The sequence below is a fragment of the Pleurodeles waltl genome, chromosome 1_2, assembly GCF_031143425.1.
Source record: "Pleurodeles waltl isolate 20211129_DDA chromosome 1_2, aPleWal1.hap1.20221129, whole genome shotgun sequence".
In the NCBI taxonomy this organism is placed as follows: domain Eukaryota; kingdom Metazoa; phylum Chordata; class Amphibia; order Caudata; family Salamandridae; genus Pleurodeles; species Pleurodeles waltl.
In genome coordinates, this window is record NC_090437.1 from 1,300,509,066 (window position 1) to 1,300,534,288 (window position 25,223).

Here is a 25,223-nt window from a genome sequence, read left to right on the forward strand (position 1 = left end):
GCATACAGGGGAGTGGTCACTCGCCTTTCCATTGTCTAGTTTCACACCAGAGCAGGGTTCCTGAACCGGTGTGGACTGGTTTATGCACAGAGGGCACCAAATGTGCCCTTTAAAGCAATCCAGTGACTTAGAGAGGCAACTCTCCCAAGCCAGTCACACCTATTTCCAGAGGGCATCAATGTAAGGGAACAAGTGGGTGGTAACCATGCCAACAAGGGCATTTTCCTATATTGTTGAACTGGAAAACTGCCTTAGGTCACCATAGTCTGTTTACATATGACTATACTAGCCGTTTTTCCTCTTCCCCCCTCCAAGTTCTATTACCTAGATGCTGATGAGAGGACAGAATCACAAATTAGTAGATAGCAGTTAAAAGGTTTTTAGTGCCATTTATTCAGGGCTTATTCTTTAGTTTGCCCTCTTTAAGAGACTGCGATAGGAGTGGTTCACATAATCTGATGAAATGAGTATCTTGTTTAAGAAAGTTTTCTCAGATATTTTTTTCTTTTTGAAAAGTGTATTCCTGCAGGTTCCTTTTATTATACCGTCCTTTTTACATTATGATTAAACTTTGTTCTAAAATGTCTCTTTCTATGGCTGGGCCTTTCTCAGTTCCTGGCCTTAATTTTGCTCATCTAATTTTACCTGAACATGTAATGTCTTACTTGTGTCCTGTTCCTAGACTTACAGTTGTGTTTTGCTGGATATGCGCCTAGGTTTGTGCAGAATCATCTGATGGTTATCACCGCATTCTGTTTCAAAACTATTTGAGTCTTCTTCCTTGGAAGGTATCTCAGTTGTGATCTACACATCTATCAGACACTGTTACAGATTTTAATTTCTTACTGTTTTTTTTTGTTTTTTTTAGGAACGCATATTTGCTGATATAATTGAAGCTGAAGAATCTAAGGTGACTCGCATTATTTGTTTACTTTTCTGTATTTTCAATGTGGCTGTCAGATGTAACCATGGCGAAGAATGACTTTTTTTTATCCTTTGCACACTTTTATTGACTTGCTTCAAATAGCTCTATAGCTAACGATGAATTAAAAAGCAATCTGCGGTGTTTGTATGTATACCTTTTCAGCCATGGGGTGCTTAATACAACTATCAGGTATGCGCTGAATGCCTGAAAATCCTATAAACCTTCATTTTCTTAACTCATTTAATAAATTAAAAAAAAGCATGGCAATAGAATGCAACACTTTCTGCCTTGTATTTTTAAATTATAACACATTTGTGTGAAAATACTCTTTTTGTTATGTTACCCCCACTTTTTGCCTGCTGTCTGTATGCTTTGACTGTTTTTACTGGGATCCAGCTAACCAGGACCCCACTGATTGTGCTCTCTCCCTCTTAAATTGGTTGCCTAGTTACTTTGCTCTCCCCATTTGGCCTACTGATGCTCACATGTAAGTCCCTAGTATGTGGTACTTGGGTATCCAGGGCATTGGGGCAGCAGAGGTTTCCCATGGACTGCAGCATGTACTGTGCCACCCATGGGAACGCATGCAAAATGTGTCTGCAGGCCTGCCATTTGCAGCTTTCGTGAAAAGGTGCATGCACCCTTTCATTACAGGTCACTGCACCCGGTCGCTGTAAATCACTCCTCTGGTAGGCCTCCTAACCCAGTGGGCAAGGTGCAAGTACCAGTCTGTGAGGGCACCCCTGCATGAGCAGAGCCCCCCTACAAACTCCAGCTCCATTGCACTGGACTTCGCAAGCGTGGGGAATCTATTTTACCTGTATACTGGACACAGGGTCACTACCTATATCCAGCTACATAATGGTAACTCCAAACCTGGGCATGTTTGGTATCAAATGTCAATCATTCTGCAATACTGTTGCCAGTATTGGTTGTATGCTTCCATGCACCCTGGGGCTCCTTATAGGGCACCCTCCCCTTCCACCCCCCCCACCCCCCCCCCCCCCCCCCCCCCCCCCCCCCCCCCCCCCCCCCCCCCCCCCCCCCGCCCCCCACCACCCCCACCACCCCTAAAAGTATTGCTCCTACTAGCCTTTCAGGGTTTTGCAAGCAGCAAACATTGTTGCCTCCCTCCAGACTGGTTTCTGCCCGCCTGCTGCTTGACCAGCTCAAACATGGGAAGGCAGAACAAAGGATTTCCTGTTGGAGAGGGAGGCAACACCATCTCCCCATGGAAATAGATGTGACAAGGTGTAGGAAGCTGTAAGGAAATGCCTCCTTGGCATGGTTGCCCCCTGACTTTTTGCCTTTGCTGATGCTATGTTTACATTGAAAGTGTGCTGAGGCTGCTAACCAGGCCCCAGCACCAGTGTTCTTTCCCTAACCTGTACTTTTGTATCCACAATTGGCAGACCCTGGCATCCAGATAAGTCCCTTGTAACTGGTACTTCTAGTACCAAGGGCCCTGATGCCAAGGAAGGTCTCTAAGGGCTGCAGCAATGTCTTATGCCACCCTGGAGACCCCTCACTCAGCACAGACACACTGCTTGCCAGCCTGTGTGTGCTGGTGAGAACAAAATGAGTAAGTCGACATGGCACTCCCCTCAGGGTGCCATGCCAGCCTCTCACTGCCTATGCAGTATAGGTAAGACACCCCTCTAGCAGGCCTTAGAGCCCTAAGGCAGGGTGCACTATACCATAGGTGAGGGTACCAGTGCATGAGCATGGTACCCCTACAGTGTCTAAACAAAAACCTTAGACATTGTAAGTGCAGGGTAGCCATAAGAGTATATGGTCTGGGAGTCTGTCAAACACGAACTCCACAGCACCATAATGGCTACACTGAAAACTGGAAGTTTGGTATCAAACTTCTCAGCACAATAAATGCACACTGATGCCAGTGTACATTTTATTGTAAAATACACCACAGAGGGCACTTAGAGGTGCCCCCTGAAACTTAACCGACTATCTGTGTAGGCTGACTAGTTCCAGCAGCCTGCCACACTAGAGACATGTTGCTGGCCCCATGGGGAGAGTGCCTTTGTCACTCTGAGGCCAGTAACAAAGCCTGCACTGGGTGGAGATGCTAACACCTCCCCCAGGCAGAGCTGTAACACCTGGCGGTGAGCCTCAAAGGCTCACCCCTTTGTCACAGCCCAGCAGGGCACTCCAGCTTAGTGGAGTTGCCCGCCCCCTCCGGCCACGGCCCCCACTTTTGGCGGCAAGGCTGGAGGGAACAAGAAAGCAACAAGGAGGAGTCACTGGCCAGTCAGGACAGCCCCTAAGGTGTCCTGAGCTGAGGTGACTCTAACTTTTAGAAATCCTCCATCTTGCAGATGGAGGATTCCCCCAATAGGGTTAGGATTGTGACCCCCTCCCCTTGGGAGGAGGCACAAAGAGGGTGTACCCACCTCAGGGCTAGTAGCCATTGGTACTAACCCCCCAGACCTAAACACGCCCTTAAATTTAGTATTTAAGGGCTACCCTGAACCCTAGAAAATTAGATTCCTGCAACTACAAGAAGAAGGACTGCCTAGCTGAAAACCCCTGCAGCGGAAGACCAGAAGACGACAACTGCCTTGGCTCCAGAAACTCACCGGCCTGTCTCCTGCCTTCCAAAGATCCTGCTCCAGCGACGCCTTCAAAGGGACCAGCGACCTCGACATCCTCTGAGGACTGCCCCTGCTTCGAAAAGACAAGAAACTCCCGAGGACAGCGGACCTGCTCCAAGAAAAGCTGCAACTTTGTTTCCAGCAGCTTAAAGAACCCTGCAAGCTCCCCGCAAGAAGCGTGAGACTTGCAACACTGCACCCGGCGACCCCGACTCGGCTGGTGGCGATCCAACACCTCAGGAGGGACCCCAGGACTACTCTGATACTGTGAGTACCCAAAACCTGTCCCCCCTGAGCCCCCACAGCGCCGCCTGCAGAGGAATCCCGAGGCTTCCCCTGACCGCGACTCTTTGAACCTAAAGTCCCGACGCCTGGGAGAGACCCCTGCACCCGCAGCCCCCAGGACCTGAAGGACCGGACTTTCACTGGAGGAGTGACCCCCAGGAGTCCCTCTCCCTCGCCCAAGTGGAGGTTTCCCCGAGGAAACCCCCCCTTGCCTGCCTGCAGCGCTGAAGAGATCCCGAGATCTCTCATAGACTAACATTGCGAACCCGACGCTTGTCTCTACACTGCACCCGGCCGCCCCCGCGCCGCTGAGGGTGAAATTTCTGTGTGGGCTTGTGTCCCCTCCGGTGCCCTACAAAACCCCCCTGGTCTGCCCTCCGACGACGCGGGTACTTACCTGCAAGCAGACCGGAACCGGGGCACCCCCTTCTCTCCATTCTAGCCTATGTGTTTTGGGCACCGCTTTGAACTCTGCACCTGACCGGCCCTGAGCTGCTGGTGTGGTGACTTTGGGGTTGCTCTGAACCCCCAACGGTGGGCTACCTTGGACCAAGAACTAAGCCCTGTAAGTGTCTTACTTACCTGGTTAAACTAACAAAAACTTACCTCCCCCAGGAACTGTGAAAATTGCCCTAAGTGTCCACTTTTAAAACAGCTATTTGTCAATAACTTGAAAAGTATACATGCAATTTTGATGATTTGAAGTTCCTAAAGTACTTACTTGCAATACCTTTCGAATGAGATATTCCATGTAGAATTTGAACCTGTGGTTCTTAAAATAAACTAAGAAAAGATATTTTTCTATATAAAAACCTATTGGCTGGATTTGTCTCTGAGTGTGTGTACCTCATTTATTGCCTTGTGTATGTACAACAAATGCTTAACACTACTCCTTGGATAAGCCTACTGCTCGACCACACTACCACAAAATAGAGCATTAGTATTATCTATTTTTACCACTATTTTACCTCTAAGGGGAACCCTTGGACTCTGTGCATGCTATTCCTTACTTTGAAATAGCACATACAGAGCCAACTTCCTACAGAAGCTGGCTCTGTATGTACTATATCAAAATGATATAGTGTGCAGTCCAGAGGCTTGACAGAGGCAATAATAGACCACCATAAATAGAGCATTAATATTGTGTGGACGATCAGTTAGGCTTATTAGAGGGTAGTGTTAAGCATTTGGTGTACACACACCAGCAATAGAAGAGTACAGTTTTATAGGTAAGTACACTACTTACAGTTCCACTCTCTGGGTTATTAGTCCACCTTTTGGGGGTTCTGATTAGCAGAATCCTGGTGAACACAGTCAAACACACTGAGTGTAACCATGCTAGAAGGAGGCTACCTTCCTATATAGGGGGCAGCAGTCTTAGCAAGATAGTCCCACCTTACAAGGTGGGAGATGAAATTCACAAATTGTTCATTGCTTTGCAGAGGGCTTCTAAAGGACAGAGGGTCTCCTATGACAATGGGCAGCTATCTTGTGGCTCTCCTATTCTGGCAAAGGCAGAGACAAACTCCTCACTGTCAGAGGAAGATGTAGACAATTATACAGCACTCAAAAATGCACGGTTAGATGGTTTTGGCCTGACCACTGAACAAAACCGAATCATGTTCAGGGAAACCAAAAAGGAGTCCTCAAGATTGGGTAGATGTTGACTGCTGTTAAAACTCTGGAAGGCTGGTTACATGGGAGCAAAGTGAGTGACTACCAGGGCTTATACAATTTGATTCTAAGAGAGCACATTTTGAATAACTTTATATCTGATCAGCTGCATAAATTCCTGGTGGACGCTGATCTGACCTCTCCCCAAGAATTGGGAAAGAAGGAAGACAAGTGGGTCCGCACCAGGATGAGTAGAAAAACTCACAGGAGTTGTTCACAAAAATGAAGCGGGTAAGCATCATGATCAGGGTGGGGGGCAAAGATAAGGCTAAAGTCTTCATTAGGCCCACAAAACTCTTCTGGGGGTGGGAATAATTCCTCTTCATCTCAACCTTGGTGCTACATTCGTAAAAACAGATGACATAGGGCAGAGGGTCAGCTCCTATCCTAAGAAAGCCCCCAAGCCCCCACCACTATTAATACGACTTCTACCTATGGAACGCCTTCCTAGCGCTTCGGGCTATAATGGTAACTCCAAACTTGGGCATGTTTGGAATCAAACAAGTTGGAATCATACCTCAAAACTGTCACCCCTGCATGAGCAGAGCCCCACTCCTCCACCCCCCCCAGAACTCCAGCTCCATTGCACTGGACTTCGAAAGGGTGGGGAATCTATTTTACCTGTGTACTGGACACAGATCACTACCAGGATTTCCTGTGGGAAAGGGAGCAATAACCTCTACCTCTGCAGATAGGTGTGAGAGGGCTTGGGAGGGGTAGCCTCCCCAAGCCACCGGTATGCTTTGAAGGGCACATTTGGTGTCCTCCATGCAGAAACTGGTTTGCACCAGTCCACGGACTCCTGGTCCCCGCTCTGGTGCAAATCTGAAATGAGGAAAGGGGAGTTAACACTCCCCTGTCCATCACCACCCCAGGGTGGTGACCAGAGCTCATCCAGGTGGCTACTTGGTTCTGCCATCTTGAATCAAAGATGTGCAGAGGCCCCTGGGAGCATATGAGTGGTGAAGTCAGGCAGGTGACAAACCCCCTTTTACAGTTATTTAGTGTAAGGAAATGCCTCCTTGGCATGGTTACCCCCTGACTTTTTGCCTTTGCTGATGCTATGTTTTGAATTGAAAGTGTGCTGAGGCCTGCTAACCAGGCCCCAGCACCAGTGTTCTTTCCCTAACCTGTACTTTTGATTCCACAATTGGCACACCCTGGCATCCAGATAAGTCCCTTGTAACTGGTACCTCTGGTACCAAGGGCCCTGATGCCAGGGAAGGTCTCTAAGGGCTGCAGCATGTATTATGCCACCCTAGAGACCCCTCACTCAGCACAGACACACTGCTTACCAGCTTGTGTGTGCTAGTGAGAACAAAATGAGTAAGTCGACATGGCACTCCCCTCAGGGTGCCATGCCAGCCTCTCACTGCCTATGCAGTATAGGTAAGACACCCCTCTAGCAGGCCTTACAGCCCTAAGGCAGGGTGCACTATACCATAGGTGAGGGTACCAGTGCATGAGCACTGTGCCCCTACAGTGTCTAAGCAAAACCTTAGACATTGTAAGTGCAGGGTAGCCATAAGAGTATATGGTCTGTGTAAAGAAATGGCTCCCTGTTGCAGTTACCCCCCACTTTTTGCCTGATACTGATGCTGACTTGACTGAGAAGTGTGCTGGGACCCTGCTAACCAGGCCCCAGCACCAGTGTTCCTTCACCTAAAATGTACCATTGTATCCACAATTGGCACACCCTGGCATTCAGATAAGTCCCTTGTAACTGGTACTTCTAGTACCAAGGGCCCTGATGCCAAGAAAGGTCTCTAAGGGCTGCAGCATGTCTTATGCCACCCTAGAGACCCCTCACTCAGCACAGACACACTGCTTACAAGCCTGTGTGTGCTGGTGAGAACAAAATGAGTAAGTCGACATGGCACTCCCCTCAGGGTGCCATGCCAGCCTCTCACTGCCTATGCAGTATAGGTAAGACACCCCTCTAGCAGGCCTTACAGCCCTAAGGCAGGGTGCACTATACCATAGGTGAGGGTACCAGTGCATGAGCACTGTGCCCCTACAGTGTCTAAGCAAAACCTTAGACATTGTAAGTGCAGGGTAGCCATAAGAGTATATGGTCTGTGTAAAGAAATGGCTCCCTGTTGCAGTTACCCCCCACTTTTTGCCTGATACTGATGCTGACTTGACTGAGAAGTGTGCTGGGACCCTGCTAACCAGGCCCCAGCACCAGTGTTCCTTCACCTAAAATGTACCATTGTATCCACAATTGGCACACCCTGGCATTCAGATAAGTCCCTTGTAACTGGTACTTCTAGTACCAAGGGCCCTGATGCCAAGAAAGGTCTCTAAGGGCTGCAGCATGTCTTATGCCACCCTAGAGACCCCTCACTCAGCACAGACACACTGCTTACAAGCCTGTGTGTGCTGGTGAGAACAAAATGAGTAAGTCGACATGGCACTCCCCTCAGGGTGCCATGCCAGCCTCTCACTGCCTATGCAGTATAGGTAAGACACCCCTCTAGCAGGCCTTACAGCCCTAAGGCAGGGTGCACTATACCATAGGTGAGGGTACCAGTGCATGAGCACTGTGCCCCTACAGTGTCTAAGCAAAACCTTAGACATTGTAAGTGCAGGGTAGCCATAAGAGTATATGGTCTGGGAGTCTGTTTTACACGAACTCCACAGCACCATAATGGCTACACTGAAAACTGGGAAGTTTGGTATCAAACTTCTCAGCACAATAAATGCACACTGATGCCAGTGTACATCTTATTGTAAAATACACCCCAGAGGGCACCTTAGAGGTGCCCCCTGAAACTTAACCGACTATCTGTGTAGGCTGACTAGTTTTAGCAGCCTGCCACAAACCGAGACATGTTGCTGGCCCCATGGGGAGAGTGCCTTTGTCACTCTGAGGCCAGTAACAAAGCCTGCACTGGGTGGAGATGCTAACACCTCTCCCAGGCAGGAATTGTCACACCTGGCGGTGAGCCTCAAAGGCTCACCTCCTTTGTGCCAACCCAGCAGGACACTCCAGCTAGTGGAGTTGCCCGCCCCCTCCGGCCAGGCCCCACTTTTGGCGGCAAGGCCGGAGAAAATAATGAGAAAAACAAGGAGGAGTCACTGGCCAGTCAGGACAGCCCCTAAGGTGTCCTGAGCTGAAGTGACTCTAACTTTTAGAAATCCTCCATCTTGCAGATGGGGGATTCCCCCAATAGGGTTAGGATTGTGTCCCCCTCCCCTTGGGAGGAGGCACAAAGAGGGTGTACCCACCCTCAGGGCTAGTAGCCATTGGCTACTAACCCCCCAGACCTAAACACGCCCTTAAATTTAGTATTTAAGGGCTACCCTGAACCCTAGAAAATTAGATTCCTGCAACTACAAGAAGAAGGACTGCCCAGCTGAAAACCCCTGCAGCGGAAGACCAGAAGACGACAACTGCCTTGGCTCCAGAAACTCACCGGCCTGTCTCCTGCCTTCCAAAGATCCTGCTCCAGCGACGCCTTCCGAAGGGACCAGCGACCTCAACATCCTCTGAGGACTGCCCCTGCTTCGAAAAGACAAGAAACTCCCGAGGACAGCGGACCTGCTCCAAGAAAGGCTGCAACTTTGTTTCCAGCAGCTTTAAAGAACCCTGCAAGCTCCCCGCAAGAAGCGTGAGACTTGCAACACTGCACCCGGCGACCCCGACTCGGCTGGTGGCGATCCAACACCTCAGGAGGGACCCCAGGACTACTCTGATACTGTGAGTACCAAAACCTGTCCCCCCTGAGCCCCCACAGCGCCGCCTGCAGAGGGAATCCCGAGGCTTCCCCTGACCGCGACTCTTTGAACCTAAAGTCCCGACGCCTGGGAGAGACCCTGCACCCGCAGCCCCCAGGACCTGAAGGACCGGACTTTCACTGGAGAAGTGACCCCCAGGAGTCCCTCTCCCTTGCCCAAGTGGAGGTTTCCCCGAGGAATCCCCCCCTTGCCTGCCTGCAGCGCTGAAGAGATCCCGAGATCTCTCATAGACTAACATTGCGAACCCGACGCCTGTTCCTACACTGCACCCGGCCGCCCCCGCGCTGCTGAGGGTGAAATTTCTGTGTGGACTTGTGTCCCCCCCGGTGCCCTACAAAACCCCCCTGGTCTGCCCTCCGAAGACGCGGGTACTTACCTGCAAGCAGACCGGAACCGGGGCACCCCCTTCTCTCCATTCTAGCCTATGTGTTTTGGGCACCACTTTGAACTCTGCACCTGACCGGCCCTGAGCTGCTGGTGTGGTGACTTTGGGGTTGCTCTGAACCCCCAACGGTGGGCTACCTTGGACCAAGAACTGAACCCTGTAAGTGTCTTACTTACCTGGTAAAACTAACAAAAACTTACCTCCCCCAGGAACTGTGAAAATTGCACTAAGTGTCCACTTTTAAAACAGCTATTTGTCAATAACTTGAAAAGTATACATGCAATTTTTATGATTTGAAGTTCCTAAAGTACTTACCTGCAATACCTTTCGAATGAGATATTACATGTAGAATTTGAACCTGTGGTTCTTAAAATAAACTAAGAAAAGATATTTTTCTATATAAAAACCTATTGGCTGGATTTGTCTCTGAGTGTGTGTACCTCATTTATTCTCTAGGTGTATGTACAACAAATGCTTAACACTACTCCTTGGATAAGCCTACTGCTCGACCACACTACCACAAAATAGAGCATTAGTATTATCTATTTTTACCACTATTTTACCTCTAAGGGGAACCCTTGGACTCTGTGCATGCTATTCCTTACTTTGAAATAGCACATACAGAGCCAACTTCCTACATTGGTGGATCAGCGGTGGGGTACAAGACTTTGCATTTGCTGGACTACTCAGCCAATACCTGATCACACGACAAATTCCAAAATTGTCATTAGAAATTCATTTTTGCAATTTGAAAAGTTTTCTAAATTCTTAAAAGACCTGCTAGGGCCTTGTGTTAGATCCTGTTTAGCATTTCTTTTAGAGTTTAAAAGTTTGTAAAAGTTTGAATTAGATTCTAGAACCAGTTGTAGATTCTTAAAAAGTATTCCAACTTTTAGAAGCAAAATGTCTAGCACAGATGTGACTGTGGTGGAACTCGACACCACACCTTACCTCCATCTTAAGATGAGGGAGCTAAGGTCACTCTGTAAAATAAAGAAAATAACAATGGGCCCCAAACCTACCAAAATACAGCTCCAGGAGCTTTTGACAGAGTTTGAAAAGGCCAACCCCTCTGAGGGTGGCAACTCAGAGGAAGAGGATAGTGACTTGGAGGAAAATTCCCCCCTACCAGTCCTATCTAGGGAGAACAGGGTCCCTCAAACCCTGACTCCAAAAATAATAGTCAGAGATGCTGGTTCCCTCACAGGAGAGACCAACACCTCTGAAATCACTGAGGATAACTCCAGTGAAGATGACCCCCTGTTAGCCAGGATGGTCAAAAGATTGGCTTTGGAAAAGCAGCTCCTAGCCATAGAAAGGGAAAGAAAAGAGATGGGCCTAGGTCCCATCGATGGTGGCAGCAACTTAAATAGGGTCAGAGATTCTCCTGACATCCTAAAAATCCCCAAAGGCATTGTAACAAAATATGAAGATGGTGATGACATCACCAAATGGTTCACAGCTTTTGAGAGGGCTTGTGTAACCAGAAAAGTAAACAGATCTCACTGGGGTGCTCTCCTTTGGGAAATGTTCACTGGAAAGTGTAGGGATAGACTCCTCACACTCTCTGGAAAAGATGCAGAATCTTATGACCTCATGAAGGGTACCCTGATTGAGGGCTTTGGATTCTCCACTGAGGAGTATAGAATTAGATTCAGGGGGGCTCAAAAATCCTCGAGCCAGACCTGGGTTGATTTTGTAGACTACTCAGTAAAAACACTAGATGGTTGGTTAACTGGAAATGAAGTGTGTGACTATGTTGGGCTTTATAATTTGTTTATGAAAGAACACATTTTAAGTAACTGCTTCAATGAAAAGTTGCCTCAGTATCTGGTAGACCTAGGTCCAATTTCTCCCCAAGAATTGGGAAAGAAGGCAGACCACTGGGTCAAGACTAGGGTAACCAAAACTTCCACTGGGGGTGACCAAAAGAAAGGGGTTACAAAAACTCCCCAGGAGAAAGTGGGTGACACTAGAAACAAAGAAAAAGAGTCCTCTGTAGGCCCCCAAAAACCAGAACAGGTGGGTGGGCCCCAAGACACAACCCAAAACAAAGGTGGGTACCAGGGTAAGAACTGGGATGCCACTAAGGCATGGTGCCACAACTGTAAACAGTCTGGGCACCACACCAAGGACACTTCTTGTCCCAAAAACAAACCCCAGAACAAAATTCCAGGGGTAACCAGTGTAGCCATGGGAGATGACTCCTCAGATGAGGAGGTCTTCATAGCCTTCAACTGGAAACAGGGCCCAACAGGTGAGTTGGAGATTCCAGAGGGAAGTAGACACTTCCACCACCTACTGGTGAATGGAATCCCAACCACTGCCCTGAGAGACACTTGTGCCAGTCACACTATTGTGCATGACAGGCTGGTGCTCTCGAACCAGTACATCCCAGGTGAGACTGCCAGGGTAAGAGTTAGCCTAGACAGGGTCACTAAGAGGCCTGTGGCTTTAGTGCCCATAGAAGTGGGTGGCACTCTTAGCTGGAGAAGGGTAGTAGTCAGTACAGACCTCCCCCTTGATTGTCTCCTTGGAAATGACTACCCAGAGGTTAGTCAGAGCCCAAGAGAGGAACTGGTCCAGTGCCAGTCCTCTCCCAAGGATTCTGGAAATCCTGCCTCTGCAGTAAATGCAAGCAGGCCCCAGAAGAAGAAGAAAAGAAAACAGAGTAGGAGGGGTGGACAACCTTTAGCCAAGGTTACAGCAAGCCAGGGAGATTCTGCTCCAGTAGGGGAGAACTCCAAAAATGGCCCTGATAAAGTCCAACCTGACCCACAAGAAGTCCTGGCTAGTCAGGCAACTGTTAAACCTGAGTGGGTGGCTCCTCAGCTAACAGAAGAAAGAGTGGAAGAAGGGTGTTTACTACAAGATGTGGTAACCCCCCACTCCAATACAGCAGACAGGCAACCTGAACCCAAAGAAGCCTGTAACTTAGCCCCTTCCCTTTTAGGTGAAGAGCTAAAGGTGTGGTTCTGGGCACTGACAGCTGTCAGTGGCCTCTGCTGGGTGTTAGCCTTTATGGCTGCACTATCCTTAGCATGGTGGTCTGACCCCATGCCAAATAGCAAGTTAGGCCCCCTGACCCTATTGGTCATGGTGGGGTTACTCCAGCTCTGGGTAACCTCTCTGGGTAAGCTAGGGGTGACCCTGGCCAAGATAAGGTTAGCAGAGGTGGACACCTCTAAGACCAAAATAGAAAGAATGGGTGGAGACATTGAAGAGGCAGACAAGAGGCAATTCAGACTAGGTCCTATCACTGTGGAAGTGGGTCAGTTCCCCAAAGGGAATGACCTGAACAGAAGGATGTAAGGCAGAGTAGGCCCTGCAACTAACCAGCCTATTTCTCCTACTCTTCCTCGCCTGACAGACTAGGAAGACTCTCCCAGCTTGGGCTGAGTCTCCTGGCCTGTAGGCTGGGGGGGGCTTGTGTAAAGAAATGGCTCCCTGTTGCAGTTACCCCCCACTTTTTGCCTGATACTGATGCTGACTTGACTGAGAAGTGTGCTGGGACCCTGCTAACCAGGCCCCAGCACCAGTGTTCCTTCACCTAAAATGTACCATTGTATCCACAATTGGCACACCCTGGCATTCAGATAAGTCCCTTGTAACTGGTACTTCTAGTACCAAGGGCCCTGATGCCAAGAAAGGTCTCTAAGGGCTGCAGCATGTCTTATGCCACCCTAGAGACCCCTCACTCAGCACAGACACACTGCTTACAAGCCTGTGTGTGCTGGTGAGAACAAAATGAGTAAGTCGACATGGCACTCCCCTCAGGGTGCCATGCCAGCCTCTCACTGCCTATGCAGTATAGGTAAGACACCCCTCTAGCAGGCCTTACAGCCCTAAGGCAGGGTGCACTATACCATAGGTGAGGGTACCAGTGCATGAGCACTGTGCCCCTACAGTGTCTAAGCAAAACCTTAGACATTGTAAGTGCAGGGTAGCCATAAGAGTATATGGTCTGGGAGTCTGTTTTACACGAACTCCACAGCACCATAATGGCTACACTGAAAACTGGGAAGTTTGGTATCAAACTTCTCAGCACAATAAATGCACACTGATGCCAGTGTACATCTTATTGTAAAATACACCCCAGAGGGCACCTTAGAGGTGCCCCCTGAAACTTAACCGACTATCTGTGTAGGCTGACTAGTTTTAGCAGCCTGCCACAAACCGAGACATGTTGCTGGCCCCATGGGGAGAGTGCCTTTGTCACTCTGAGGCCAGTAACAAAGCCTGCACTGGGTGGAGATGCTAACACCTCTCCCAGGCAGGAATTGTCACACCTGGCGGTGAGCCTCAAAGGCTCACCTCCTTTGTGCCAACCCAGCAGGACACTCCAGCTAGTGGAGTTGCCCGCCCCCTCCGGCCAGGCCCCACTTTTGGCGGCAAGGCCGGAGAAAATAATGAGAAAAACAAGGAGGAGTCACTGGCCAGTCAGGACAGCCCCTAAGGTGTCCTGAGCTGAAGTGACTCTAACTTTTAGAAATCCTCCATCTTGCAGATGGGGGATTCCCCCAATAGGGTTAGGATTGTGTCCCCCTCCCCTTGGGAGGAGGCACAAAGAGGGTGTACCCACCCTCAGGGCTAGTAGCCATTGGCTACTAACCCCCCAGACCTAAACACGCCCTTAAATTTAGTATTTAAGGGCTACCCTGAACCCTAGAAAATTAGATTCCTGCAACTACAAGAAGGACTGCCCAGCTGAAAACCCCTGCAGCGGAAGACCAGAAGACGACAACTGCCTTGGCTCCAGAAACTCACCGGCCTGTCTCCTGCCTTCCAAAGATCCTGCTCCAGCGACGCCTTCCGAAGGGACCAGCGACCTCAACATCCTCTGAGGACTGCCCCTGCTTCGAAAAGACAAGAAACTCCCGAGGACAGCGGACCTGCTCCAAGAAAGGCTGCAACTTTGTTTCCAGCAGCTTTAAAGAACCCTGCAAGCTCCCCGCAAGAAGCGTGAGACTTGCAACACTGCACCCGGCGACCCCGACTCGGCTGGTGGCGATCCAACACCTCAGGAGGGACCCCAGGACTACTCTGATACTGTGAGTACCAAAACCTGTCCCCCCTGAGCCCCCACAGCGCCGCCTGCAGAGGGAATCCCGAGGCTTCCCCTGACCGCGACTCTTTGAACCTAAAGTCCCGACGCCTGGGAGAGACCCTGCACCCGCAGCCCCCAGGACCTGAAGGACCGGACTTTCACTGGAGAAGTGACCCCCAGGAGTCCCTCTCCCTTGCCCAAGTGGAGGTTTCCCCGAGGAATCCCCCCCTTGCCTGCCTGCAGCGCTGAAGAGATCCCGAGATCTCTCATAGACTAACATTGCGAACCCGACGCCTGTTCCTACACTGCACCCGGCCGCCCCCGCGCTGCTGAGGGTGAAATTTCTGTGTGGACTTGTGTCCCCCCCGGTGCCCTACAAAACCCCCCTGGTCTGCCCTCCGAAGACGCGGGTACTTACCTGCAAGCAGACCGGAACCGGGGCACCCCCTTCTCTCCATTCTAGCCTATGTGTTTTGGGCACCACTTTGAACTCTGCACCTGACCGGCCCTGAGCTGCTGGTGTGGTGACTTTGGGGTTGCTCTGAACCCCCAACGGTGGGCTACCTTGGACCAAGAACTGAACCCTGTAAGTGTCTTACTTACCTGGTAAAACTAACAAAAACTTACCTCCCCCAGGAACTGTGAAAATTGCACTAAGTGTCCACTTTTAAAACAGCTATTTGTCAATAACTTGAAAAGTATACATGCAATTTTTATGATTTGAAGTTCCTAAAGTACTTACCTGCAATACCTTTCGAATGAGATATTACATGTAGAATTTGAACCTGTGGTTCTTAAAATAAACTAAGAAAAGATATTTTTCTATATAAAAACCTATTGGCTGGATTTGTCTCTGAGTGTGTGTACCTCATTTATTGTCTAGGTGTATGTACAACAAATGCTTAACACTACTCCTTGGATAAGCCTACTGCTCGACCACACTACCACAAAATAGAGCATTAGTATTATCTATTTTTACCACTATTTTACCTCTAAGGGGAACCCTTGGACTCTGTGCATGCTATTCCTTACTTTGAAATAGCACATACAGAGCCAACTTCCTACAGTCTGGGAGTCTGTTTTACACGAACTCCACAGCACCATAATGGCTACACTGAAAACTGGGAAGTTTGGTATCAAACTTCTCAGCACAATAAATGCACACTGATGCCAGTGTACATTTTATTGCAAAATACACCCCACAGGGCACCTTAGAGGTGCCCCCTGAAACTTAACCGACTGTCTGTGTAGGCTGACTAGTTCCAGCAGCCTGCCACACTAGAGACATGTTGCTGGCCCCATGGGGAGAGTGCCTTTGTCACTCTGAGGCCAGTAACAAAGCCTGCACTGGGTGGAGATGCTAACACCTCCCCCAGGCAGGAGCTGTAACACCTGGCGGTGAGCCTCAAAGGCTCACCCCTTTGTCACAGCACCGCAGGACACTCCAGCTAGTGGAGTTGCCCGCCCCCTCCGGCCCCACTTTTGGCGGCAAGGCCGGAGAAAATAATGAGAATAACAAGGAGGAGTCACTGGCCAGTCAGGACAGCCCCTAAGGTGTCCTGAGATGAGGTGACTCTAACTTTTAGAAATCCTCCATCTTGCAGATGGAGGATTCCCCCAATAGGATTAGGGATGTGACCCCCTCCCCTTGGGAGGAGGCACAAAGAGGGTGTACTCACCCTCGGGGCTAGTAGCCATTGGCTACTAACCCCCCAGACCTAAACACGCCCTTAAATTTAGTATTTAAGGGCTTCCCTGAACCTAAAGATTTAGATTCCTGCAACAACAAGAAGGACTGCCTAGCTGAAAACCCCTGCAGAGGAAGACCAGAAGACAACAACTGCCTTGGCTCCAGAAACTCACCGGCCTGTCTCCTGCCTTCCAAAGAACTCTGCTCCAGCGACGCCTTCCAAAGGGACCAGCGACCTCTGAATCCTCTGAGGACTGCCCTGCTTCGACGACAAGAAACTCCCGAGGACAGCGGACCTGCTCCAAAAAGACTGCAACTTTATCCAAAGGAGCAGCTTTAAAGAACCCTGCAATCTCCCCGCAAGAAGCGTGAGACTTGCAACACTGCACCCGGCGACCCGGACTCGGCTGGTGGAGAACCAACACCTCAGGGAGGACCCCCGGACTACTCTACGACTGTGAGTACCAAAACCTGTCCCCCCTGAGCCCCCACAGCGCCACCTGCAGAGGGAATCCAGAGGCTTCCCCTGACCGCGACTCTCTGAAACCTAAGCCCAGACGCCTGGAAAAGACCCTGCACCCGCAGCCCCCAGGACCTGAAGGACCGGACTTTCACTGCAGAAGTGACCCCCAGGAGTCCCTCTCCCTTGCCCAAGTGGAGGTTTCCCCGAGGAAGCCCCCCCCTTGCCTGCCTGCAGCGCTGAAGAGATCCCTTGATCTCTCATTGACTTCCATTGCGAACCCGACGCTTGTTCTAACACTGCACCCGGCCGCCCCCGCGCCGCTGAGGGTGAAATTTCTGTGTGGGCTTGTGTCCCCCCCGGTGCCCTACAAAACCCCCCTGGTCTGCCCTCCGAAGACGCGGGTACTTACCTGCTGGCAGACTGGAACCGGGGCACCCCCTTCTCTCCATTGAAGCCTATGCGTTTTGGGCACCACTTTGAACTCTGCACCTGACCGGCCCTGAGCTGCTGGTGTGGTAACTTTGGGGTTGCTCTGAACCCCCAACGGTGGGCTACCTTGGACCAAGAACTGAACCCTGTAAGTGTCTTACTTACCTGGTAAAACTAACAAAAACTTACCTCCCCCAGGAACTGCGAAAATTGCACTAAGTGTCCACTTTTAAAATAGCTATTTGTGAATAACTGGAAAAGTATACATGCAATTGAAATGATTCAAAGTTCCTAATGTACTTACCTGCAATACCTTTCAAACAAGATATTACATGTTAAATTTGAACCTGTGGTTCTTAAAATAAACTAAGAAAATATATTTTTCTATACAAAACCTATTGGCTGGATTTGTCTCTGAGTGTGTGTACCTCATTTATTGTCTGTGTATGTACAACAAATGCTTAACACTACTCCTTGGATAAGCCTACTGCTCGACCACACTACCACAAAATAGAGCATTAGTATTATCTCTTTTTACCACTATTTTACCTCTAAGGGGAACCCTTGGACTCTGTGCATGCTATTCCTTACTTTGAAATAGCACATACAGAGCCAACTTCCTACATTTAGGGTCGCCCTCTTGGATGGTTCCTCAGATTCGACATGCAAGATTCCACTACATGGAATCGTGTATCTGCATCGTTTACTTCATCTTCTGGCCACTGGACCCAGAACTGAACACTTCAGGAACCAACAATCTGCAACTTTAGTGACAATTTCGCTCTGCAACATTTGTTTCTCTGGCTCACAACTGCAACATTTCCATGGCTGTACATCCTCTGAGGGTGGCGGGACTTCAGTCTGCAGAAGTAGTAAGAAGGAATCTCCCTTGGAGTGAAGGAGTCACTCACCTGCATCTGCAGGCACCAGCTGCAACGACTACTGGCTGCGTGGAGCTTCTGTCCTCCGAAACTGCATGGATCCTGCTCACAGGTGGTGGTCTGGGGTGGTCTCCTTGGTCGTCTCTACCTGCTGTCCAGCTTGGGAGACTGTAAGCCCTTGACTTTCCTTGCAGTACCCCTGTGCACCGCGACTCTTGAGCCACCAAGGCTTGTTTGCTCCTCCTCCAAGGTATCTTCAGGCTCCGTGTAGCCCTGGCCTCCAGCACTCTTTCCTGCAAAGCACATTCTACTACCTGCTGCTCCAGCGACATGGGACACTTTTTCAGGTGTGCTGAGTGGGCCTCCTCTTCCTCATGTTTGCTGCCTGTGGGGGCTCCTCCTCTTATTGTGACTCTCCCAGCTGCTGAGGGTCTCCTTGAACTCCCTTCCTTGGGTCGAGTCCCCTGGACCTTGCTGGGGTCTCTTCAGCCTTGCAAACTGTCTTCTCAGGCTGCTCCATTTGCCAAGGTTTGTTGGTGGTTTTCCAGCACCACTAACGGACTGCATCACGACCTCCGACGTGGAAATCACCTGCATCAATCCTGGGACTCCTCTTCCTCTCCGGTGCTGCACTTCTGACCACCTTCGTCTACCTGGTCCTGCTTCCACATAAGAGTGTGTAGTGCCTCCTGCCACAACTGGACACTCCATCACAAACTGGACTTATTCCCTTTCTTTGCAGGTCCTCATCTGCCAGGATCCACCTTTGGGATCTTCCAGTCTTGGTTGGGTCTTGCACAATTCTTTTCCTCCTATTTGGTTTGTGGAAAACCAGGTACTTACCTCTGCTCTCCTGGTCGCTGGGTGGTCACTCTGGTACTTACCTCTTGGGGTTCCTTGTTCCTCCAGCTCCTTTTCTGATTCCACATCCTTGGGTGGGCGTACTGTGTTAGAAGCTGGCTCTGTATATACTATCTCAAAGTGAGAGATGGTTTGCAGAGAGTCCAGTGGTTCACAATGAGGAACACACACTCAGACTTCAGGCCAATAGGTTTTTATGTTGAAAAATATTATTTGCTCTATTTTAGAACACAAGATTGCAGGTAAGTACATTAAATGTTAGGTACTTTGCATAGGTAAAGATAGGAACACAAAATACACCCTCAGCGGCACAGGGGCAGCCGGGTGCATTATGCAAACAAGGCGTCGGGTTTTGTATTGAAATCAATGGAGGGACCCGGGGCAGGCAGGGCCACAGGGGAGCTTCTCGGGCCACCCACCGACTGGGCAAGAGTGAGGGCGGCCTGCTGGTCACTGCTGCACTAGTGGTTGGTTCTTCACGGGCCTGGGGGCTGCGGGTGCAGTGCTTCTTCTAGGCGTCTGGTTCTTTGTTAATGGCTGTTGTGGGGGGGGTCCTCTGAATTCCTGCTGCAGGTGTTGTGGGGGTGCACGGCACGTCCCTAATTCTATTGGGCTATATCCTCCAAAGCAAGATAGAGGATTTTCTTGGGGGGGGGGGGGGGTGGTGTGTCACATCAGCTGTGGTCACCTTAGGGGTGGACTTGGCTGAGGGGGTGACTCCTTGCTTTTCTCATGATCTCCCTGGACTTCCCCCCCCCCCCCCAAAAGTGGGGGCTCTGTCCTGGGGTGGGGATCTCCACTAGCTGGAGTGCCCTGGTGGCACTGAAATCTGAGGCTTGAGCCTTTGAGGCTCACTGCTAGGTGTTACAGTTCCTGCAGGGGGAGGTGTGAAGCACATCCACCCAGGACAGGCTTTGAGTCTGACCACAGAGTGCACAAAGGCACTCGCCCCATGTGGTCAAACTCGTCTGAAAGTGGCAGACTGGCAGAGACCGGTAAGCCTAGCACTAGCAGTTGGGCTAACTTACAGGGGGCATCTCTAAGATGCCCTCTGTGTGCATTTTTCAATAAATCCAACACTGGCTCAGTGTGGATTTTTTGTGCTGAGAAGTTTGATTTCAAACTTCCCAGTATTCAGTGTAGCCGTTATGGAACTGTAGAGTTTGTTTTGACAAACTCTCAGACCATATACTTAATATGGCTACACTGCACTTAGAATGTCTAAGAATGGGCTTAGACACTGTAGGGGCATATTGCTCATTTAGCTATGCCCTTACCTGTGGTATAGTGCACCCTGCCCTAGGGCTGTAAGGCCTGCTAGAGGGGTGACTTAACTATGCCACAGGCAGTGGTTTGTGGGCATGGATGTCGACTTTGCCTTGCAGCTTGTGTGCACTCGTGGGGAGAAAAAGGCAGTGTGCATGGGCTGAGCGAGGGGTCCCCTAGGGTGGCATAATACATGCGTCAGCCCTTAGGGACCTTCCCTGGCCACAGGGCCCTTGGTACCAGGGGTACCTTTTACAAGGGCCGTAACCGTGTGCAGGGCTGTGACAATTGTGGGAACAAAGGTACAGTTTTAGGGAAAGAACACTGGTGCTGGGGCCTTGTTAGCAGGGTCCCAGCACACTTCCAATCAAAGCTTGCATCAGCACTATGCAATAAATGGGGTAGGTAACCAGCCAACCATGGCGTTTTGCTACACTTAGTATATGGTTTGGTCCTCACCCTAGGGCGCTAACTATTTGCTATTGCTTTTACCAATGCCTATTGCTTTCTATGCGATTTATGGATTTCTAATTTGTATGTGTTCAGTTACCTCCAGTTGGGGTATTGCCTATACAGTATTCTAGTATTTGTGTTACTATAGTAAAGTACCTTTCATTTTTGTAACACTGTGGTTATTTCATGTGTGTAAGTGATGTGTGACTCCATGGCATTGAATGAGCTTTGCATGTCTCCCTGATAAGTCTTGACTGCTCATCCACAACTACCTCTAGAGAGCCCTGGCTTCCTAGACACTGCCTACACTTCACTAATAGGGTATCCCTGGACAGGTATAGGGTGAGAACACCATAGGTGTCCACCAGGCCAGCTTCCTACAACTTACACGTTCAGACCTAACACACAGGGGTGTGACACAGGTTGTTTTTTCAATTTAGCCTGCACCAACACACGCAGTCTGCAATGGCAGTACTGTGTGGGTTAGGTGAGGGGTCCCTGGGGGTGGCACAGTTGCTCAGAGACCTTCCTTAGTACCCCAGGCCTTGGGTACCATTGACACCCATTTACTCTGGACTTAAAGTTGTAGCCAAATAGTTGCCAATTGTGGTAAACAACTGTGTAGGTTTGGGTAAACAGAACTAGCACTGGGGACCTGTTAGTCAGAGCTTCAGTGCACATAGTCACTTAAGAACCCATTTCAAAAAGGTTGCTTTCCTACATTCCATTCGTCATCTTGGTGGTGGTGTAGATTTCATGTTAGTCACCATTTTTCTTCAGGTAACATCTCTTGACAGAAGATTTCTGATGGGATATAATTATGTATCAAAATGTGGTGTTAACGATTTTTATTTTAACAATGCCGCCTTTTGCAAACTCTTTAGTTACATGAATATTACCTCATGGATAATTTGAATGTTTGCTCTCCTACTGGAATGTATTTTTTAATTAGGAGTTTTATTTTTAATTGATTTTCTTATCTGTAGCCTCGTCCTGAAATTCATGATGAATTTGTTCATCTTAAAAATTTACCCAAAGAAGGATACACAGACCTTGAAGTAGCTTATGCTGGCCTGCGATTTGGAAAAGTTAATAACTATGTGGTTATCAGAAATAAAAGAAAGGTAAATTGCTACGCATGTACTGTAATATTGTTTGATCTTGTAAAAGCCCTTTTCAATTGCTTTTTAAAATTGTTTTTTTAAGTTTGCCTCATTTGCCACATTTGAAACACATTGTGAGGAATTGAGGTGGATTGTATGGTGAGTGTGTGAGCTCTAATATGTTTCGTTTGTGAACCTTTAGCACAATGAGTAGCGGTGGCTGTGGACAGTTCGGCTTACACAAAGGAGGTATTGTTGAGCATTTAAACAGCACCAAAGCAATTAAATAAGAACTACATTTGCATCTGACACTAGTTTATTAAAATAGATTGTATTTTAATGCACTTTTGGACACCAAAACGAAAAAGATTCACTGGAGTTAGAGATGGAGATTTTACAATGAGTAGTAAATATTCACTTTTTACTCAACTGCAAACGCGTGTTGAGCAAATGCAATGAATGTTTCACAACTATTTTCAAGAAAAACTTTGGTAAGTATCAATGTTGTTATTTTCAGTTACGTTAGGTGACCAACTCTAGCATGGAGCTAGTCAAGGGGACCAGCAGTGTCCTCAAAGGTACCTCTGCGGGTGAAGTCTTCAATCAGTTACAGCTCCTTTTATCCTCTTGCTATAGATTTCTATATAAGTGGTCCTGATGTAAAGGATACAGGATGATTAAGATTTTCAAGGATGCTCTGAAATCATACCGCCAACAGGGGTCTGCGACTGCTACTCTATCCTCAGACAAGATGAGGCAGTCCTGGCTGCAGGGCTCAGCGTCTCTCATTGGACTACAAGTTGTCCAGTATTGTGGTTACAGCCATATCCTTAACTGGGTGATAGCTCATCTTCTGGGTGACCAGGCTGCACTCTGATTCTCCTGGTTCCAGCAGACTTGGAAGCAACTTGGAGTAACTGGTCCTGGTCTCTTGTGTTGCACGGTGATTGTTGGTGGTGATATGAAAATCTGGACTATGAGTTTGCATAGCAGGCTCCTTTAGACCCTGTGCTGTGAATAGGTCAGTCAGCTGATCCTTGGAGTCCCTTGCTTCAGCTGGGATATGGGAATCTTATTTTCCAGAAGCAGGAACCAGCAGGCACAGTGCCTTTCCTTTGCTAGCCACCAGCTTCAGCAAGTGCAGTCAATGTTGATGAAGCCGGTCCTAAACAGGTCCTTGGTGCAGCAGGGTAGTCCTTCAGTCCTCTCCTCCAGTCCAGCTAGATCTGAGTTCTGGGTGCGAGGGGTGCCCTTTCATGCCCAGACAAAGTCCGTCTGACAACTTCTTGTGAAGTGTGGCATCCTGCTATCCTAGATGTTACTGTTCCGCCCACTGAAGGGGACTAGACCCGTTGCTTGGTGTGCAGAGGTCACTAGCCCAACCCAGAAGTATGGCTACCAAGGATTTTACACACCTTGACAAGTGGCGTCCCCTTTCTGTTCCTGGTGCCAGCTTATTTCCCTAAACAATAGCGCGACACCTCTCCCAAGTTTTGGTTATTTGCCCTTCAAAGGCATCTTCCCCTTTGAAGCTCACCTTTTTGTACTGACTCCTCTTTTGTACTCTCTCCTGTGTGGTATCCTGTAGGAAGTTGGCTCTGTATGTGCTATTTCAAAGTAAGGAATAGCATGCACAGAGTCCAAGGGTTCCCCTTAGAGGTAAAATAGTGGTAAAAATAGATAATACTAATGCTCTCTTTTGTGGTAGTGTGGTCGAGCAGTAGGCTTATCCAAGGAGTAGTGTTAAGCATTTGTTGTACATACACAAGACAATAAATGAGGTACACACACTCAGAGACAAATCCAGCCAATAGGTTTTTATATAGAAAAATATCTTTTCTTAGTTTATTTTAAGAACCACAGGTTCAAATTCTACATGTAATATCTCATTCGAAAGGTATTGCAGGTAAGTACTTTAGGAACTTCAAATCATCAAAATTGCATGTATACTTTTCAAGTTATTGACAAATAGCTGTTTTAAAAGTGGACACTTAGTGCAATTTTCACAGTTCCTGGGGGAGGTAAGTTTTTGTTAGTTTTACCAGGTAAGTAGGACACTTACAGGGTTCAGTTCTTGGTCCAAGGTAGCCCACCGTTGGGGGTTCAGAGCAACCCCAAAGTCACCACACCAGCAGCTCAGGGCCGGTCAGGTGCAGAGTTCAAAGTGGTGCCCAAAACACATAGGCTAGAATGGAGAGAAGGGGGGTGCCCCGGTTCCGGTCTGCTTGCAGGTAAGTACCCGCGTCTTCGGAGGGCAGACCAGGGGGGTTTTGTAGGGCACCGGGGGGGGACACAAGTCCACACAGAAATTTCACCCTCAGCAGCGCGGGGGCGGCCGGGTGCAGTGTAGAAACAAGCGTCGGGTTTTCAATGTTAGTCTATGAGAGATCTCGGGATCTCTTCAGCGCTGCAGGCAGGCAAGGGGGGGATTCCTCGGGGAAACCTCCACTTGGGCAAGGGAGAGGGACTCCTGGGGGTCACTTCTCCAGTGAAAGTCCGGTCCTTCAGGTCCTGGGGGCTGCGGGTGCAGGGTCTCTCCCAGGCGTCGGGACTTTAGGTTCAAAGAGTCGCGGTCAGGGGAAGCCTCGGGATTCCCTCTGCAGGCGGCGCTGTGGGGGCTCAGGGGGGACAGGTTTTGGTACTCACAGTATCAGAGTAGTCCTGGGGTCCCTCCTGAGGTGTTGGATCGCCACCAGCCGAGTCGGGGTCGCCGGGTGCAGTGTTGCAAGTCTCACGCTTCTTGCGGGGAGCTTGCAGGGTTCTTTAAAGCTGCTGGAAACAAAGTTGCAGCTTTTCTTGGAGCAGGTCCGCTGTCCTCGGGAGTTTCTTGTCTTTTCGAAGCAGGGGCAGTCCTCAGAGGATGTCGAGGTCGCTGGTCCCTTCGGAAGGCGTCGCTGGAGCAGGATCTTTGGAAGGCAGGAGACAGGCCGGTGAGTTTCTGGAGCCAAGGCAGTTGTCGTCTTCTGGTCTTCCGCTGCAGGGGTTTTCAGCTGGGCAGTCCTTCTTCTTGTTGCAGGAATCTAATTTTCTAGGGTTCAGGGTAGCCCTTAAATACTAAATTTAAGGGCGTGTTTAGGTCTGGGGGGTTAGTAGCCAATGGCTACTAGCCCTGAGGGTGGGTACACCCTCTTTGTGCCTCCTCCCAAGGGGAGGGGGTCACAATCCTAACCCTATTGGGGGAATCCTCCATCTGCAAGATGGAGGATTTCTAAAAGTTAGAGTCACTTCAGCTCAGGACCCCTTAGGGGCTGTCCTGACTGGCCAGTGACTCCTCCTTGTTGCTTTCTTTGTTCCCTCCAGCCTTGCCGCCAAAAGTGGGGGCCGTGGCCGGAGGGGGCGGGCAACTCCACTAAGCTGGAGTGCCCTGCTGGGCTGTGACAAAGGAGGTGAGCCTTTGAGGCTCACCGC

At 49.4% G+C, this 25,223-nt stretch overlaps 1 protein-coding gene across 1 annotated transcript in view; it reads left to right on the plus strand.

The window, feature by feature from the left end:
• The window catches only part of ZNF638 (zinc finger protein 638), a 383,308-nt gene that overhangs the window by 70,009 nt on the left and 288,076 nt on the right, over nt 1–25,223 (plus strand). Inside the window, exons 7-8 of the mRNA XM_069205880.1 lie at nt 869–910; nt 21,699–21,836. Coding sequence (XP_069061981.1) covers nt 869–910; nt 21,699–21,836 — 180 coding nt within the window. The remainder of the gene's footprint in view (nt 1–868; nt 911–21,698; nt 21,837–25,223) is intronic.